Raw genomic sequence first — 20,162 nt, 5'->3', positions numbered from 1 at the left:
ATTACATTCATAAAGTATATTTGAGTTATTTAACATTTTAATTATTGCCGTTTTGCGTACTACTCCAAGTTTGCATTTCACAGTTTTTAGAACTAACATCATGTTTCACACAACACCTCTACACAGGAGAGGAGTCAGTCAATAAATGGGAAAATAAAGTAACTTGTGTTACTTATTTGAAAAAGTTACTCAGATATTTAGTTTAAAAGTAATGTGTCACTTTACTAGTTACTTAAAAAAAAAAGTAATCGGATTACATAACTCACGTTACTTGTAATGTGTTACACTGCAGCCCACAATGTTTTGAGAGTGACACAGCCGCATTTAAATGATGGAGTGAATCTGCTAAATAGTGTTTCTGTGTATATTGAATCCAGCAGTTATTTTAGAAGCACTTTCAAAGACATTTTTGAGTCTTATTGGTATAAACAACATCCAAGGACGGCAACAGATTAAGCTGTTTGGTGCTATTTTTGATGGGAAAAAAAAGGAGACCACAGACATATTAATGTCATTGTCATTTTTAGTAACCCTCAGTCAACAGATGTGTCATGTAGAACAACCAATAAACAAACAGTGTCTACCAAACTAATGTTGTCATATATATTTTGCCTCTTATTTATGATATGTGAATGAGACTGTGAATGATAGAAATAGACTATACTTTAGGTCAGTTCTCTCCATAGTGTGTCCTTATCTCCTCTGACTGAATGTATTTACTCCACTGTCTATAAAGTCTATCTGTGTGTCACACAGCGGAGCATTGGAGCTCTGCCATGAAGGAACCTTCCACTGAAAATACTCCAAATATATATTCTCCAAATTAGCAGAACAGCAAAATAACCTAAAAGTGGAGAGAACAAACAGCAACATAAAATAAAAATACTCAAAAACAGAACCTGCATGCATATAAATATCTCATCAAGCAAAAACGTTGAGTTATGTGCATCAAGATGTATATAGTCTGATAAAAAACAAAAACATAAAATGGATAATTTTGGATTTAAAATTAATATCTTCTTAATATCTTATGTCACAATGCTAAAAAACATTTATTTTTCTTTAGCAATTTTACAACCAACCTTATAAAAATAAGTACAGGAAATGTCTTATCGAAGTCCGCCACCATGTGGTAAGAGAGAGAACTGCACATTTTAAACTGCCAAAGCCCAAAATGTTTGGGACTAATAAGAGAGTTCAGAAATCAAAGAGCAATTCCTGCAGCAAAGGAGGCATCAAAAAGAAAGCAAGACAAAAAAGACAAAAACTAAACAAAACACAAAGCAAAACAAGACAAAAAAAACTGTAAACAGAAAAAAAATAAACAAACAAAACAACAAACAAAAACATGCTGAATTGACTTCAAACAGGTTTTTTCAAACAAAACAAAATATATAAAAAAATATGGACATACCACAGCAATAAAATATGTCACAATGCAACAGTCTTAATGCTCCTAAAATAGACTGCATTACTGACAAAAAATCTTCTTCTTTTTTTTTTTTAATGATTTTGGGGTGAAATATGACCCAGACATTAGTACCTTTCTAATGTTTTGTGAGATTCTCCCTAAAGGTCCTACCTGGATTGGCCTACCATCCTCTGATCCGATCATGTTCCTCCACTCCAGCAGAGAGCGCTGCAGGTTGTCGAGGCCGGTTTCCCAGACTCTAATGTAGCCTCCCATGTCGACAGTCACCACCCCGCCAGAGCCCAGAGGAGCCATCACCACATCTGTGTCTGAGATCTTTGAGATCCACACAGTGTAAGGAGACACAGAGCTGCTCCTGAACACATCAGCATGATAGACACTGATCACAACCACTGGACGACTTGCCATTCCCTTACACAGGCTTTCCTGAAGCTAAATGTAAGCTTTTTTAAAGACATTTTAAGACAACAAAAATAAAATTAAACATGAAGTCAAATGGATCACCATATTAGGGCTATAATGCAAGAGGTCCTTGAGGTCTACTTTCCTGCAGAACTCCATCCTTGATCAAACTCAACTGCCTGTACCTTTCTAGTAATCCTGAAGACATTGATTAGCTTGTTCAGGTCTGTTTGATAAGGGTTGGAACAAAACTCTGCAGGACAGTGGACCTCGAGGGCCAGAGTTGAGAACCTTGAGGCCAATGATCTGCTGCAGAGGGCAAAATTAGGTAATCAGGTAAAAAAAAAAAAAAAAACTGCTTAATGCAATTTGCATGACATAATTCCCTATATTGCTATATAGACTGCTTCTGGTTTCACTGTGAGGAAATAATTTATGCAAAAATATTCAATACTGCTTAAAACATAATAATATAATAACATAAATGACGTTAATACCATTACATCATTTAACATTTATATTTGGGAAAGGTTTTGATTTAAAGAAATTCAAAAATCCTACTTAACAATATGCATTGCATATGCAAACTGTGTCACTTTAATGTGCCCAGTGTCTAATCAGCTGAACAGAAGAGGGAGCTACAGTTTCATGAAAGGAGTCTTACTCTGTACCTGGGGACTGGAATGTATTTGAGCTTCTTAGAGTTCAGGTCTGTCACTTCCAGGTAAGCAGCCGCCATGGGTGGTGTGACATCTGTTGGTGAATCCATACCATCAGTATCATGAGTAAAAATTGCACTTCTATTTTTATATGATATGTGCATTTGAAGGGGTCAATGCTTTACCTTTAGGGTAGACCTCAGTCAGTGGGACTTGTGTAGGAGGCAGCGCTCGTACCACTTGATTGGCATCTAACAGACAGACACAGTTCACCCTCTTTGGGGGCCCTGTTCGCTTATTTGACCCAAAAAACATATCAGGCCCTCGACCCTCAGTTATGGGCGAAGATCTCTTAAAGCTGTACACCTCGTTTGGGGACTGTGGAAACACAATACAAAACAGGTTATATAGGAGTCAATGCCACATACGTCTATCCATGAGAATGAAAAGTAAAAATAAACATTAACCTGTTGACTCTAAAAAAAAAAATATTTTGTGTAACCATCAATTAAAAAAAATTATATATATATAAAATGATCAATTAAATTATCAAAATATGAGGAAAATATTATAGATATTTTATTTTCATATTTTAAATATGAAGGAAAAACTAAATTTGTTTTAGGTATTTATCTGACAAAATTATTTGACAAAAAAGGCAAACTACAGTTACAGGTTTTATTTTACTCTGCAAAAAAAAAAAAAAAAAAAAAAAAAAGGAAAAAACCTACGCTTACTACAACATAGTCAGTTATTATTATTGTGTTTGTTCAAATGTTTAATAATATTTAAATAAAGGGAGAAGACATCACTTTTGGCCACTCTATTATTATTATTATGATAAGAGAATCATGAATATTATATGAATATCACTGTCAGAAAATAACATATGCAAAAATATTAGGTGACTTATAAGATAATAATAATGTAAATTATGTTAATACCATTACATTTAAGACATCTGGCTCAATTTTAAGGCTCAATTAAAAATGGAAAATTCTACATTAATATGCATTACCAAAAAAAAAGAAAAAAAAAAGAAAAATGATCAGTCACAAACGAATTAATAAGGTTTTCTTTTCAAGAAAAATATTTGTTTTAAATTTTTTATCAAAACAGCTGCATCATCCAATTACGCCCTCCCATCCCCCCCAAAATATCATTTTTGAAAACCTTTCCATTCTAAAGATGATATTCATGTTAATGTATACATACATTAACATGAATATATCATTTTATAATGGACAGGTTTTCAATATCTGAATGAACTAATTTTGAATAAATAGATAAAAAAAATAAAAAAAAGTGTATCATGTCATTGATCTATAGAATCCAGCTGTGTATTTTACTACAGGGTATGTCATAATTGTCACCCACCATGAGATCTGGGAATCCCACAATAACGTTAGCATAGGTGTTGGTGTCACAGAGGATGCGGTTGGGAGAGGCGATCTTCTGCCCCAGGGCAGTGCTGAGGTTCTCATTGGGCAGCTGCTCACTCGACACCTCCTGAGGGGCTGTGCTTTCCATCCCTGAAGCACAAAGACAGTCAGATCATCACTCTAAAATGACTTCCCACAGAGATGATAACGTGTCCTCGCCACTAAACCCATAAAAGGTTTCAGAGCATTTCTACCATGACTCTACATTTGTCACATCTTTATACCCCAGTTTAATTGGTCATTATTCAGACCTTCTAGAGACATTCTGTCACTCTCGATTTGATTAAGACCCCAATCCTGCTGATGGGAACGTTTGATGTCATCAAAAACATTTTTCAGAGCAAACGCTGAAGCGTGTCTGATACTTTAGATGTCCGATGCCCACTAAGTACAGGCATTACTCTATCTTTATGACAGAGACATTCATCTCAATAACTCACACTATGACTTATTAATCGTCTTTCTGCTCTTCACGCTCCAGAAAATGATACGTTGCTGAAGGAGGAATGACTAGGGGTAGTTCATCAGAAGATAGAGCTGTTTTCATGCCTTATAAACAAAGGGGCAACGATTAATTTCACCAGCTATTTTAGGCCTTCAAAAACAAACTGGCATTACTTTCTATCAAATGAGGCGTGCAGGACTCACTGGCGTCATCCATCAGACCCCGAGAGCTTCAGCTCTCCTCGAAATGCAGTAGGATACGTGACTCTGCTTTCAAATTAGCCAAGCCAGGAATACTAAATAATAGGGGTGTAACAGTATATAGTAGGGGTGTAACGATACCCTCATGACACGATTCGATACATATCACGATACTGAACTCAAGATATGATATTACTGTGATACTCCAAGACATATGATAAAAGGTTGACAAAAAATGTACCGTTGAATTGATTAAAATGCTAAATTTGGTTTTGCATTGGGGGTGTAAATGAATAGGCTTGGAAACCCAATGCACAGGACAATGGTGACACCAGAATAAAAATATTCATGATTCTGAAGCTGAAAATACAGAATTATTTTAGACGAATATGCTTATTCACAAGATATATTTAAAATCATTTTCACACAAATATTCCCCCATTGCATTATTATACATTAATGCCATTTGAGTGAAATAAGGTCTGTGGTAAACATAACACGACTAAACTTGGACGTTTTGCTCTAAATAACACACACCCATATCGAAATCAAAAATTTTAAAGCTATGTTTATAAAAAACAAAACAAAAAAATAAAATAGGCGTCTAATAAGTAAATAGATATGAATGTTTGGGGTGTGAGTGTGTGCAGTTTACGTTGTAGAATAAAACGTCCAAGTTACGTCACGTTATGTTCACCACAAGAGAACTTTTCCAGCAAGTTTACTTTGGCAAGCCGTTTCAAACTCCTGAAACAAACTTTTGTTTCAGCCTGATTTTGTTCGAAATAACATCACACCAATTCGTTCTTTAATTTAGCACAAGTACATTGGGGCCTTAACAAATTAACATTAGCATTAACAAATAACACTAATCAATAAAACTAAGTAAAAATGTGCCCACTTGGAGTAAAAATGTGCAATGAGCATAAATGAGTAAATAGATCATCTGTGTGAGAACGCATTTATATTCTATATTCGCCATTATATGACACCAAGTTTGTTCATGTGCTGAAGTCTCGAATCTGACTTGTCAAATTCCCTGAGGCTTCATGTCAATCAAAGCATATGTGAAACAGACGCATTTGCCAAAGCGAGACAGATGGTGACTGACAAGTGTTAAGGGCTCTCAGTGGCCCTGATTGGACTTCTGATTGGGCGTTGTGGCTAACAAGCAATACGAGTTGTTCACCTGAGCTGGTGCCAAAGCCAGTGCTAACAGCGTCTTCACTGATGGCGTGCAGCTGGCACACTCCCGTGTCCTCTGCGCCCATGTGCATGGGCTTCGTCAACAGGAACTTCCTGCACATGAGGGGAGCACATTTAGTTGAACGTTTAGTTGTAGAAAATGCACTTACATAACCTCTAAAAGGAGAACACCCTTTTCAAAGTCTGAGCAACTAAAACATGAAGGAATCTTTGTGATTTCATTGAATGAACTTCATTGCCACCTGTCAGTCTTGCTCTCAACAAGAAGCCAGCGGTCTTCAGCCACCAGGAACACAGCCTTGAGATTGATGGGGAGGGAGATGGTGTGAACCTGACCTTCCAGCACATCAACAACATCCAGCTGATTCCTGTCCAAGTAGAGCAGAGTGTTAATCAGTAGACCATGCCTGAACAGGACACCAGAGCTCTGTTTCAAAACCTAGAGAGCTGCTAGCAGTCTATAGCTTACACTGTAAAAATTAGCATAATTATAATGGTAAAATACTGTAAAAATACAACGATATATATATATATATATATATATAAAAAAACTTTTAATTGGTTAATGGTAAGTTTGTTTACTATATATGGTGAAAAACTAACAATAAAAATTATTTAAAAAATCTAATGGGACATTTCATGTAATTTTAAAGTAAAATGCTGTTAAATTTACAGTTTTTTTTATATTACATTGGCATTCCGTGTGTCATTTCACATTTGTTAACTGTTTCTTATCAGTTATGTACATTAGGGTCTTATGAAGTTTAATATTTTAGTGTCCTATGTTACCATGATGGTGTTTTGCATTTGTGTGCATGACACTGTCTGACACTTTTATATATTAGCATGTATATATATATTAGCATGTACCTCAGCTTATAGAGAAACTATGTGTTATGAGCTTAGATTATACATATGACTCTCTCTGTTCCACCTATGTTTTTGGTGGTTTTTAATGTATTATAAAGCTACAAAACAGATTTTATTACTTTAGTAGGTTGGTATATTAACATTATATCAGTTAATGTAAATTTAAGCCCCATGGCATAGGCGACATTGGCGGTTGCCTAGGGCGCAAAATGACGGGGACGCCGCACGAGAGGCAGGCCCGGTTCTACAGGGGTGCTAAGAACCCTCAAACTAAAAAACAAGAGCACCCCCTCAGTTGAAACTGTAATAATATCATATTAGCGAAACTGATTTGACATATACTCCAGTGTGTATTTGTGTTTGCGATCCGGAGAGTGTCAAAGGGTTTCTATTTACAATGTGTTTTTGCAGCGTTTAGCTATGAAACCAATCACAGACATGTTTGCTGATCTCTTGAATGCAATGACCAATAAGTGGACAGAGTTCTGCATGCTCAAGAATCCTCTCATTATAACACAGGAAGTGTAGACATGGTGTAAATAAGAGATTCATTGTGCAGTGTAGAGTAGACAACTTAATTGATTATGAGACTTTGAGAGCTCTATATAAGCAACGACTCATAAAAATGGCGCTTCTCACATGAAGCACATAGCAACATGCTAACGAGTGCCACAACACTGACAGCACAAAAATGTTGCTTAATTTTCATTAGATTCGTACTTTTTTTAATCAGAATTCTCTATTTTTCACACTTCGTCGAACATCTTAGACATATTTATGTTGAAGTGCATTCTGGGATTGATTTCTCCACAACAGAAATATACGGTGCTGTCTTACAATTTGGCCAAAAATGGTCAGAAGGCTGAATAATCATATTGCTCTAATAAAAGAGCTGTTTAGCTTTGTAAAATGCTGCCTACATAGACAGCTCACTAGGTTTCAGAATAAAGCGTACGGGGCTTGTCACACATAAGATTGAGGGAGAATAGCCTACCCATTTTCTTTGTAGAAGAGAAGCCAGTTCTTGTGAGCAAACTCCTTGCACATTTTGTATCCTGGCTAATGACAACAATACAAAAGTTGAAAATAATTGTAAGATAATTTTACACTACCTGATGTGACACTAGCTGCAACACTAATAAAAGGTATTAGGCCCCCTATGGAGAACCACTGCTATAGACATAGATTTCCACCTGACTCTCTTTGTTGCTCCACCAGTTTGAAGTCTTGCGTTGTGGTTCCTCCTGCTTGTCCTGAGACAGGACCAGTCTCCTCACAGCACCAGTAACCAGGTCCACATGCAGAACTGTGTTGCCCTACAAAAAGGAGACAAGAATGTTCACAAATTGTAGCTCATTTTCAAAAACGAGGTCATATCATTTCATTTTATTCCCTAAGGTACACTGATAACGGTAGGTTAATGTCAAGGTTTTATGCACCAAAACAGCTATAATTTAGTTTTACGCAACAATTTTCCAGCCTCTATTCGACCCTGGCCTTTTTACAGCTGTCCCTTTAAGAAATGTAAATGTCCTTTCAATAATATTCAACAATATTATTGATCTGCCTGTATTGACACCATTATATGAGAACTGAACTGAGCTGGACGATGACATACATTTTTCTCCAGAGCGGCTGTATAGATAAATGAACTAAATTAATAACTTTTTTACAACAAAAATGAACCATCACTGAACTTACTTAAGCTGGACTATGACACCATTTTCCTGTACAGTGAAACTAATAGTTTTGCATTATTTTCCTGTTATCACTGTAAAGCAGCTTTGAAACAATCTGTATAGTAAAAAGCGCTATATAAATAAAGGTGACTTGACTTTTCACATACAACATGAACAAGGCCAGAAATGTACTTTATGTAAGTATTGTGCCAGCCTCCTGTTACAATGCTTCTTATCTTCAGTTTTCACCTTCATAGGAAAGGTTGGAGGCCATTAATTCCTCCTCACCACTGAATCTGCAGCATAATGGCTTCCTTACGCCCTGTCTTTCATATACCGGATGCTGTCTGTGATATTAATAGAAGCCTTGCATCACTTCTGGACAGATGGTGGGTCTGGCTGAGACGGGCCATTGTGGTCACGGGCTGCACCGTTCCATTCAGCCTTCGCGTTTTCTCCACCAGGAGAGCAATGGCCCCTGGATGGCCTCCTGTGATGTCTGGACATCTGTATTTTTAGATTTTTATACACAAGTAATCATGTTCTCCACACCCCTTTTTTCCACAGCGAACAGGTTTCCACCAGGCTCGACTCTAATACAAACCAGCTGCGCTCTGAATGTAAATTCCTATTTGATCTCTTTCTGTTTTTTTTTTGGTTTGGTACCTTAACATGTAAGTGAAGTAATGAGAAGGGTTATTGAATACATCAAGATACACTCCATGACCAAAACTGTGATCTCAGAAAACACTACAGCCATTTGTGATTCTTAAACATTTAACTTTAAAACCATAGCCATTAATAGGGAGTCACAACAGTTTCCACTCTTCTGGAAAGTCTTTATACAAGACTGAATGGATGTTTAATCTGTTAATAATAGAGTGCTGCAGTGATGACGTATTTTTTTTTGTCAGCATCACCCTGGTTCCCTCAACAAAAATCCAACAGGATTCTTCCATTGACTTTTGGATTATTGCAGAAAATAAAGCTCTTTGCCCAACAAATGTTTATGATTCTTACATGTTTTGTTTATAAATGAACACAATTTTTATGAATTCTGAAGCCTAAATGCAATCGCTAGAAGTAAAAAGCTAAAGGTACTGTAGGGTATGAATGAACTACACCACAATCACATGACTTCAACTTCACCACCACTATACTCTTTGAGTATAAACACAATGAGGCTTTAAAAGCAGACTAGTGAGTGGATGAGTTTACCTGTTTAGCCTGAAGAAGTTAAATGTCTCTGGTTGATATGAGAAAAAAAAAAAGAGCTTGTGTAAATCATGGACCTTATTTTAGGCATTTAACACAAAACCCATTCAAAAAAAACCTTGACTTCAGGACAATGGAACTAGAAGTCAAAAATGTCAACTTGTTTCTGGGTTTTAGGACTCTGTGTGAGTGGTTAAAATAGCCAAACTTGAGAATTAAAAGGGGGTGTCCACATACTTTTGGACAAATTGGCTTGAACAGATACATAGAGTTTATCCATGTCAGGGTTCAGTCACTTCGCTCTGGTTTATTCTTAGTTTGGTGACACTCCTACTGTCTTGTTGTTGCGAGTGTGCGGTTCCGAGTTTGCTCTTTCGTTCGCGGGATACGTTGTACGTGCAGAGCATGGTGTTCGGCTCAAAGGAGCATGGCTAAAGGTTCTTGAGGTTCACATTTGATCTTCTGTTTAACATATTTGATGAGCTCAATATACAGTATGTGTGTGGAATACTTTTACAATGTCTTTATGACCTTTCTGATGCATCAAAGTTTTGGTTACATAAATCTCTCAGGTTCCATTAAAATTAACTAAAGTCTATTAGAAAGACATGAGGGACGGTAAATTATTATTTTTTTGGGGGCTGAACTGTCCCTTTTAGTTTGTTTTTGGAAAAGTAAACTATGATTAACATTATAAGTGGATTTATAGAAAGAAAATATCCTACAAAAACAGTAGTTTAAATTTTAACTAGGGATAAACAAAGCCTAAATATAGTGACAATAACATCCAGCAAAGTAATATGCAGGCTTCAGAGTACCTCAATAACTTATTTAAAATTCCGAATGGTATTATTGCTCAAACATCACATCTCATCATCCATAGTGAATCTATTAGCTCAACTCGGCCTCGGCCTTGTTTTGAACTGTGGCCATTTACTATTTCCATCAACTATTATTAGACATGGGTTTGGTGGAAAGGATGCAGCTATTGATGATCTTCTATTTTCATGTGTAGAAGGGCGAGTTACAGGTCACACACACACACACACACACACACACACACACACCTGTTCTTCATGGAGAACCACCTGGTCCTGCAGCGGGTTGCCCAGTGCCGCCACAGAGACAAAGGGCTGCCACACTCCACTGATGGTTCGGGGGAAGATGTCGTAGAGCTCAACGCACTGGACGGAGTCTCCTCTCTCCTTCATAGCATACAGCGACACAGGGTTACATGTTGCCACGTAAATGGAATCTATGAGGTAAAACAAGATTCACTTTCAAAATAAAAGTCACAGGACTTAATCATGCCATATTAATTAGGTCAAGGGTTTGGCTCCATGAGACTAACTTCGACATCATTGTGCTGTAGTCATGGCCTACCGTTAGCAGTGGTGACGTCGCAGATGATGTTGACCTCGTTCATGGGGATTTGCCAGTGAGCCTGTTCCTCAGTGAAGCTCATAGATCTGGTCTCATGCCTTTCAGATGGATAACTCTGAACCCGCAGAAACACTGGGCCCTGAGGAAATCCACAGATGTCGAATTAGTTTCAAAGTGTAATTTGCTAATAACAACTTTGAAATATTGAAAATCAATGAAAGGGTTATGATACCTTAATGTCTATCCGATGGGACTCTGTTGGACACAGCAGCTTTCGTCGTGTATTACCGTCCCGATTGATGGCCCAGTAACCCGCCATCTTACAGTCTGGCAATGGTAACCTAGGAACAGGGTATTTAGTTATTGTTATGACTAAAAATTCAAAGTTATTAAATTGAAATCTTACATTATGACAACATGTAGGTCATATAAACACCTACAACTGTGTTCTTTTATTGGGTTAAGCAAAACTGACTGGCACACCTATATTTTTGCAATGATTTATGGAAGTAATCAGTGCTTTTTTCCAGTGACTGACTGTATTTACTGTATACAATAATTTAATAAAATAAATTGCACCTAAATCAGAAAATGATGTGCGTGTAAATGATGGTTTTTGTTTTATTCAGCTTTTGTACATGCCCCAGAACTGAAGACAGTCTGCTGTCTCTGTAGTTAGGCACACTGTGTTCGTTGTTCACGTTCATTGACATTAATGAAGGTTGTAGTTACGCATCTGGATATTGAAAAGTTACTATTCCCAGAGAAAACATTAATGCACTATGAAATTCCAGCAGGTGGGATAACATATAAAGCTAAAACGTTAAAATGTTTTGAGAAATGTTAAAGAAATTGATCATTTTCTTCAGCAAGGACACATTAAATTGATCAAAATTGACAGTAAATACATTTATAATGTCACAAAATATATCTATTTCAAATAAATGATGTTCTTTTGTCATAATTCACTGAGGAATCCTGAAAATAAATATCACGGTTTCCACAAAATAGTAAGCAGCACAACTGTTTTAAACATTGACAATAATAACGTAGCATCCATTTACACCAAGTGAAAAAAGCCTGCTATGTTGACAGAGGCTGTTAATGCTAACTCCACCCACCATTATCTGATTGAGCCAGTATTTCAATCACACAATCCTCCCTTTTCCCATCACATATCAGCTCAGAGCAAAGAAAACACTTTTTGTTCTATTTACACAGTGTAAATACTAGTATCTACTGCTATTTGCACTTAGCCGCTGCTTAATAATAAATGTTACTTGAGCAGCAAATAAGCATTTTAGAATGATTTCTGAAGGCTCATGTGACACTGAAGACTGAAGACAAGTTGCTGCTGCTGAAAATGCAGCTTTGCCATCAAAGAAAAAAAATACATTCTAAAATACATAATATTTCACAATATTACTGTACTTTTAATCAAATAAATGCACTCTTTATGAGCATGAGACCTCTTTCAAAACTTAGAAGTATGATTCAAAAGAAAATATTTGTTTCTTCACCGTGTCATTTTCCCGTATTTTGTATAACACATAATACACTGTTGTAGACCAGATGGCAAAACACTCAAATGCAAGTGAAATAAAGACAAATATGAGACGGAAGAAACAAATAATTTCCTTTATTAAAAGTGTATCATATACAGCACTGAGTAAATGAAATTACCTTTATGGAATGAGACATTATTTGTTGTTATAATAATTTGATATAAAAAGGCAAATTCCAAACAGTGGAAGGGCACTGGAAGGGCGGACAGCGATGGGACATGCACACCACAGGATCGTTCCAGATAAAAGAGAAAATTATGTTTTTAATTGCTCCCTTTGCCAAGTGTCTTCCAAACAACCACATTATGAGACACAACTGTCATGCTCTCTCCAGATTTCCCGCTTCAAGTGCTCTGTTCTTCATAGTGAACAGGGTATAGAGATGCTCACTTCCCATTGGAATTTGCCCATAGATCTTCTAAAAGTACTAACCAGTCCCTGACAAAAGTTCTCAGTTTTAGTTATTTCTGAGTCTGAGAAAGTATTTTTATTTTATTTTCACTTTTAAATATGTGAATTCATATTGTTTTGTCTATTGCACCTTCAATGAAATAAACAGCTTATGAGTTAAATGCATCCGTTAAAGGTGAAGTTTGTAATATTTGTGACACTAGAAACAAAATTACTGTTCATTTGAGCAGCCCGACTGGGCTGGACACAACAACACTGGCTAAACCAGTGGTGTGAGTTTTGTCAGAGCAATGCAGATGCAAACTTTATTTGAAACCAGTCATTCATGCATCATTTTGTTTAGTGTCACTGCTGTTGAAGAAAAAAATTGCACACTTCACCTTTAAATGCAATTTTTCAAGTGTATGGTTTGAGGACCATGCAAAGCAGATCCTTTCTACAGGTAGTCTTATTAGTCCAGGACAGTGTGGCTGTTAGAGAACTCAATATTTGTCTATAAAACTGTATTCACGGACAATAAAGGGGCAATAGGAGCTGAGCTCTTACTCCTTGGCCAGGTGTACGCTGGTGGGTTTGGCTCCGATAGGAATGCCGTGCTTGTGCAGAGCTGTGATCAGCACCTCACGCGTGTCCTTGTTATAGGAGTCAAAGTCAAACACATTCCTCACCACGTTGGCCAATCCCTCATCCGGAAATTTCTGGAAAAAGAGGAGAAGAAGGTAAGCCACAAGACAAAAGCGTTTAGTTTTAATGCATTTTAAGAGCATTTTGATTTTACGTTATCAATCATTGCAGATTAAAAACATTCGTACAGGAGAGATTGATAAAATATGTGAGAATAGTTTCCCTTTCGGCTGATAAGTGTGCATTTAAATTGAACTGGCCACAACACACAGGATGTTTGATTGGAATGAGGAATTTACTGAACTGCAATTCAAAAGAAATTCAACACTGGCTCATGGGAGAGGAATTTCTTTTGTCGAAAACAAGTTTAGCAAGAAAAAAAACATGAATAATAAAACCATATAAAGCTTACAATAACATATTTGATGTCAAGGCCACTAACATATCAACATGATCAAAGGTTTGCTGAAAAACCTTGTGTACACAATCTACAACAGTTCATGCTTTCTGTAGTCTGACTGACATTTAATCCTTTTTTTAGTAAGTAAAGGCCTTCTAGTATAATTGTAAAAATGTGGTACATTCAGGTTGTGGTACATGTGTCTATTTGCTGTGAAATCTTTACTGATTGATATGCATATCCTATGTTAACATGCATTTAATGTAAGTATTTAGTTATGCTGTTAGAAATATATCATTGATTTAAATTACAAGCTACAAGCAATACTTTTTAGTCATATAAATATCAGCAACTGCACCAAATTGCTTACTTTTGCCTAGTTTTTTTCCTCTGAGTATGAGCTCAATATTATCCGATATCACTATATGACCTACAAAAGCCTTATTTATCAAATACTCAACAAAAACACATATGCAATCTTTTTTTTAGACTTTCTTGATATGTTTTTAATTAAACGTTCCAATTAAAACAAACAAAACAAAACAACTTCAGACCATTATTTCATATGTCAGACCTTTCAGCGTTAATTTTTGACTAATAATTTTCACAAATTTCAACATGGTCAACACAATTAACAGCAATTAAAACAGATTTTTACTTTAGCAATAAACAACAAAATATCAATAACCTTGTTTTCAGATTTATTGTTTAAAAATGAATGCTGACATCAAACTTGATACAAAAAGTATTGATGATACTTCAAGGTGTATTTCCACCAGTGTTCATAAAATTAAATCCTACTTTTTTACTAATATTATTCAGTGTTTAGTAACTAACCATGTGTTTGATCACGTTTTATGGGTAATTCATATTGAAATATTACACATTATTAGAAGCTATTCAGCAAAATGAATTCCTTTTTAATTCAATGCCATTTTAATTCTTTGTTCAATTAAAATTTGATTTGTTTGCTTCCTCACTTCACACATAGGAAGTGAATTGGGATTTTAAATATTTTCAATTCAATTCATTATGTTTCACAACCTGCCTATGGTTAGGTTCTTCTTTGTCTAGATTGTACCTCTGCTCACTATGGACATATTTACACAACTAACTTTAGGATTTGCAAAAATGAGATTCTTTTAAACAATTTTGAAGGACTTAACAGGCCAGACACTAGTCGCTGCTTTTCCTTTTTTATCTGATCCAAAAAAAAAAAAAAAAAAAAATAGTTTAGAAATTCATAAGTAGACAATTTATATTTGTGTACAAAGCTGATTTCAAGCATGACAGTCTTTAGAACAAATGGTTTATAAGATCACATGGGAAAAACAAATTCAGTCAAGTTTAACTGCTAGTGTAGACTTCTGATGGCTGCTTGCGGCAGACTAATCTGACAACTGACTCCTCATCCAACGTGACAGATGAATTCCATCCATCTATCTGCACCCCTGTCACTCCTGAGAGCTGAGGCTAGAGTAGGAGGAGGCTGGTACGCTGTGTGTGTGTGTGTGTGTGTGTGAGAGCTGAGTTAAAGCCCAGAGACAGGTGGCCCAGAATGGCAGTGTGGCCTCTATGTGTCAGATCAGTCTGTGAGTGGGCCGAGTGAAGAGACAAGGCCTTTCCTCCCTCACTCTGTGTCTCGTGCGGCACCTTTCATCTCAGGCATAGGGTAACTCACCCTCATCTATTAAACATCACACAGTTCATCCCCGACACAAAGTCTGAATTCTTAAAATGGGGAACATCCTACAACAAAGGTGTTTGATGTGTTGTGTGGATTTGGCCAGACATTTGACCTGCGACAAAGTCTGGTCCACTCTGCAGCTTATTCTGGACATTATCCGTCCCTTTAGATGAGAAGATAGCGTCTGATTTTCATGCAAAACAACTGTTCAAAAGTTTGGGGTCAGTTAGGTGTTTTTTGGAAAGATTTTTTGAAAGAATTCAAACTTTTATAATCACCAACGATGCATTAAATTGACCAAAAGTGACAGTAAAGACACTTATAATGTTACAGAAAGTTACAAGAATCTAAAAAAAAAAAAAAAGATCACTGTTACCACAAAAATATTAAGTAAAGCTGCACAATATAATGAAATATCGCAAATGTACACATTACAATAGGCATATCACAATGGTTTGCAATAACTGAATGACTTTAATGCTTCAAAAAGTTATGAAAATTAAAAGTTTTAGATCAACGCAGATAGCAAATAAGAGACTGGACACATGACTGTTAAATATCTGTGACATGCTTAATGTTAAAAAGCGCAATAAGCAGCAGAAAAGAATACACAGAAAGCCGCTGTTATAACACCGCCTCTCGGACAGTGCAAGATCCCGAATTCAGTTCCCTTCCGAAACTTATTTGGCCAAATACACACAAAATTATGTCAAACTGCCTGGCTATTAATCATGTATACAGTCGGTTTTGTCTTAAGTGAAGGTAAACAGTTGAGGAAGAAAATGCACGTGTAACATAATATTGGATCTGTGCAGCTCTTATTATATAATATAATTTAGTGATTTTAACGTGTCATTCTGCTTTTTTATTATGTCAAAGTTTTGTGACATGTTGCTGTCTATCATTAAAGGAACGACAAAGAGAAAAATCACTCACTGCTCTTGTAGGAATCACTTTTGTAGCTATTTTTTTTTTTTGAAAGTAATGGATGCTGAAACAGCTTTGCCATCACAGGAAGAAAAATTACATTTTAAAGTACATCAAAATAGAAAACCGATATTTTAAACTGTAATAATATATTTCACAAAATTACTGTATTTTTGATTACATGAATGCAGTCTTTTTGAGACTTCTTCCAAAAACATATTTCAAAAAATCTTACCAACCCCAAACTTTTAAACAGTAGTGATATAATTGATATTAAAATGATAAAAGGAGTGGAAATACAATTTTAAATAATAGCGTCACTCTGTCCATTATTTGCTTCCATTTTGTGTTAAATGCATCAGCCGTCTGAGGCTACAACTACCTGCCAGTTACCTGTAGGTGTTTTACGATGTTGACCACCTCTCGTGTAGAGTAGGGGTAGGTGATTGTTCCTTGGTCAGCCATGGCCCGGAGCTCTCCAAATGCAGCCACCAGCTTCTGGAGAACAGCATCAGGAACGCCAGGCCCGTACTGCTTCAGCATGGCAAACTCTGCCTGAGGTTTGGGGTTGTCCACTGCATGGCAGCTAAATATGTCCCCTGAAAGAGTGATTCATCATATCATCATGAGTATTACAAACAAATACAAAGCCCTTATTTGATATTTGTTTGTAATTTTCATGACATTCTGTGATCAAATACTATATAATGGAACTGTCAATATATAAGCCTCACCAAGAGCTCCAAAAAAGTCATTTCCCAAAAACGGAAAGCCTGGTCGGTTTGCTAAAACAATCATGCGGAAGTCTGGATGCATGGGAATGGCATTAGGCCTTCCTGCTGCTTCCAGCGGGTCTGTGGAAATCAAACAACAATTCCAGTTTTAAAGACTGTAAGTGACGGGTCAATGATGTGCAACATGTTTGATCCTCTGAGTCCATTTCACCTGACACTATTCTTCTTCCATCTGCCAGGATCATCTCTCCACTTTCCACCAAAGTCTTCAGGATACAGGTGACATTTGTGGGAGCTTTATCAGCTTCATCTATTACCAGGATGTGTCCCATCTTCACAGCTTTAACCTTGAAAACAGCACATTTTTATTTCATTATTTATTTATTCTGTCAAGTCAATTTATAATGTTAAAGGGTAACTAAACCCTAAACCAACTTTTTTTAGTTAATGCTCTATAAGAATGGGGCTTTATTAGTGCTGTTCACTGATTCAAGTAATTTTTTTGACATTTGTGTTTAAAGTGTTTTAATTTTACAAAATATGGTGTAAAAACGTCTGAGTGCTGCCCTCTTCAGGTTGAACAGTGGCTACTGCAGTTGAATTTTCCTACTGGAAGTTGTGGTACACTCTGATGTCAGAGGGTACCAGTTAACCACGCCCTTGCCTACAGAGAGATACGTCTCAGATGCACGCCCCCTCTCCACTGGGCTCTGCCTACTTTTCCAGCATTTTTCAAATATTGCCAGTGGGTGGAGTCAAGCTCTGACCAGGGGTTTAGTTACCCTTTAAGTAATGTCTCTTGCGCCAAAAACAGGGGTAATATAGTTTAAAACAACCATCCTCAGGCTACACTACCAAAGTTTGAGCTAAGTAAAAAAAAAAAAAAAAAAAAAAAAATACTTTTATTCAACAAGGATGCCCTAAATTGATAAAAAGTGATCATAAAGACATTTATACTGTAAAAAAAGATTTACATTACAGATAAAGGCTGAACTTTCTATACATCAGAAAATCCTGAAAAAAATGTATCACTGTTTTTACAAAAACATTGGTAATAATCAGAAATGTTACTTGAGCATCAAATCAGCATTTAAGGATGCCCTAAATTGATAAAAAAGTGATCATAAAGACATTTATACTGACCATAAAGATGATCATAAAGACATTTATACTGTAAAAAAAGATTTGCATTACAGATAAAGGCTGAACTTTCTATACATCAGAAAATCCTGAAAAAAATGTATCACTGTTTTTACAAAAACATTGGTAATAATCAGAAATGTTACTTGAGCATCAAATCAGCATATTAGAATGATTTCTGAAGGATCATGAGACACTGAAGACTGGAGGAATGATGCTGAAAATACAGCTTTGTCGTCACTCGTCACAGGAATACACTATATGTCAAAACATATTCGAATAAAAAAACAGCTATATTAGTTTGTAATCAGATTTCACAGTGTTACTGATTTACTGTATTTTTGATATACAGCCTTTGTGAGCATAAGGCCCTGTTTATCCCTGATATTAAGATGCGTTTGGTTTACACCTGCCCCGTTTACCCCTAGTGTTTAAATCTCTTTTGTCCACTTTCTCCCACTTCTGTCCTGATTTCTTCGAGGAGGGGGTCTATGGGTGGGTAAATGAATGGGTTTTTTCAGATCTTTCGATCTAATGGACAAAATAAGCTCACACAATATACACATGAATGCGAAAATCAAACTTCAAACAGTAGCTTTCATTTCTGCTCTGACAGCCGCGAAACGACAATGCCAAACACGTCTTCTTGTTCGTCTCATTCATAGATAGAAATCAGGAATGGAGAGAGAACATTGTGCTTGGTCTGTTTTTCATCTTCAACCCAAACTTGGGTCTCCAGCCAAAGTTTAAAATCCTGTCTGGCCAGCGCGCTTCCCATAATGTTAACGCATTAAAAGTAAGCGGAGAGTAGGCTGTCTTTTGTGGCTGTTCGAATGCATTCGACCACATGAGCGTCTACGGTTCACTATGAAAGCAATCCGGTCGAATGTGAACAGTAGTGTACCTTTAACAGTTTTATAATCTTTGTATTTAATTAGGCAACAATTCACTTTAACTTCTAAGATGTTCCAGAAAAAATTAGATTAACAATGGAATCAGATTGTGACTGGCTGAATTGAAATTATTTTTTAATTATGAGGAAAGATATGGCTAACTACACGTGCCAGAGAAATACACTATTATAGGTATTAATAGGTAGAAATACACGACAATATATTTCCGTTTTGAAGGCAAAAACATGAAAACAAATTACCCGAAGGTACACGGACCAGCTTGGTTTCCATGCTTTCCTTTGACTGACCATATTTGAACTGTTGCGCTGCGGATCCTCTTTATTCCAAAACAGCAAAGAGGAACAGAGTTAATAGGGAGCTGAAGATTATAGCCGTGTTTTCATCATCTCTGATATGTACAGCTGACATTAGCACCTCTTATTTACAACCCAGAGCTGAAAGGTGGTTTGCGGAGAACGAGGGGTGTTTTCTTGATGCTTTTATCTGTTGGACCGGCACAATGAGAGACCATTTGGAAGCATCGATATCAGATGAGGCGCCAGAAGGGGCTTCAAAGCCTAAAGACTATTTATACCCTGAGAGCTGCCGCTGGGTGCTAATTGAGGGGCCAAACTCCGAGTCACAGCCTGCTTTTCATCTCCATCCACCTTGTTTTGAGCAGAGACATCGTTAAAAGCCTTATGTAGAGAACCCCCATGACCCTGCTTCAAAAACAATGTGTCTAAATGGCACCACCACGCTAACAAAACAACAGGCCGACTTCAGAAACGAGCAGCGTGGAGGATTATAACACACTGTCCTCGAGGTCATTCATTAATTTTTAATGC

At 36.6% G+C, this 20,162-nt stretch overlaps 1 protein-coding gene across 2 annotated transcripts in view; it reads right to left on the bottom strand.

Annotated features, from left to right (window-relative positions):
• vwa8 (von Willebrand factor A domain containing 8) overlaps positions 1-20,162 on the bottom strand; it is a 121,970-nt gene that overhangs the window by 57,342 nt on the left and 44,466 nt on the right. For both annotated transcript variants that reach the window (XM_081368942.1, XM_081368941.1), the window contains exons 23-37: positions 17,493-17,628; positions 17,282-17,401; positions 16,941-17,146; positions 13,456-13,607; positions 11,166-11,274; positions 10,934-11,072; positions 10,618-10,805; positions 7,850-7,972; positions 7,651-7,715; positions 6,029-6,154; positions 5,770-5,879; positions 3,871-4,025; positions 2,679-2,871; positions 2,506-2,587; positions 1,583-1,787 (exon numbers count right to left, since the gene is read on the bottom strand). In XM_081368942.1, the coding sequence (XP_081225068.1) occupies positions 1,583-1,787; positions 2,506-2,587; positions 2,679-2,871; positions 3,871-4,025; positions 5,770-5,879; positions 6,029-6,154; positions 7,651-7,715; positions 7,850-7,972; positions 10,618-10,805; positions 10,934-11,072; positions 11,166-11,274; positions 13,456-13,607; positions 16,941-17,146; positions 17,282-17,401; positions 17,493-17,628 (2,109 nt within the window). The remainder of the gene's footprint in view (positions 1-1,582; positions 1,788-2,505; positions 2,588-2,678; positions 2,872-3,870; positions 4,026-5,769; positions 5,880-6,028; positions 6,155-7,650; positions 7,716-7,849; positions 7,973-10,617; positions 10,806-10,933; positions 11,073-11,165; positions 11,275-13,455; positions 13,608-16,940; positions 17,147-17,281; positions 17,402-17,492; positions 17,629-20,162) is intronic.

Source organism: Scardinius erythrophthalmus, assembly GCF_964197995.2.
Source record: "Scardinius erythrophthalmus genome assembly, chromosome: 6".
Lineage (NCBI taxonomy): Eukaryota > Metazoa > Chordata > Actinopteri > Cypriniformes > Leuciscidae > Scardinius > Scardinius erythrophthalmus.
This window is presented reverse-complemented; position numbering and strand designations above follow the sequence as displayed.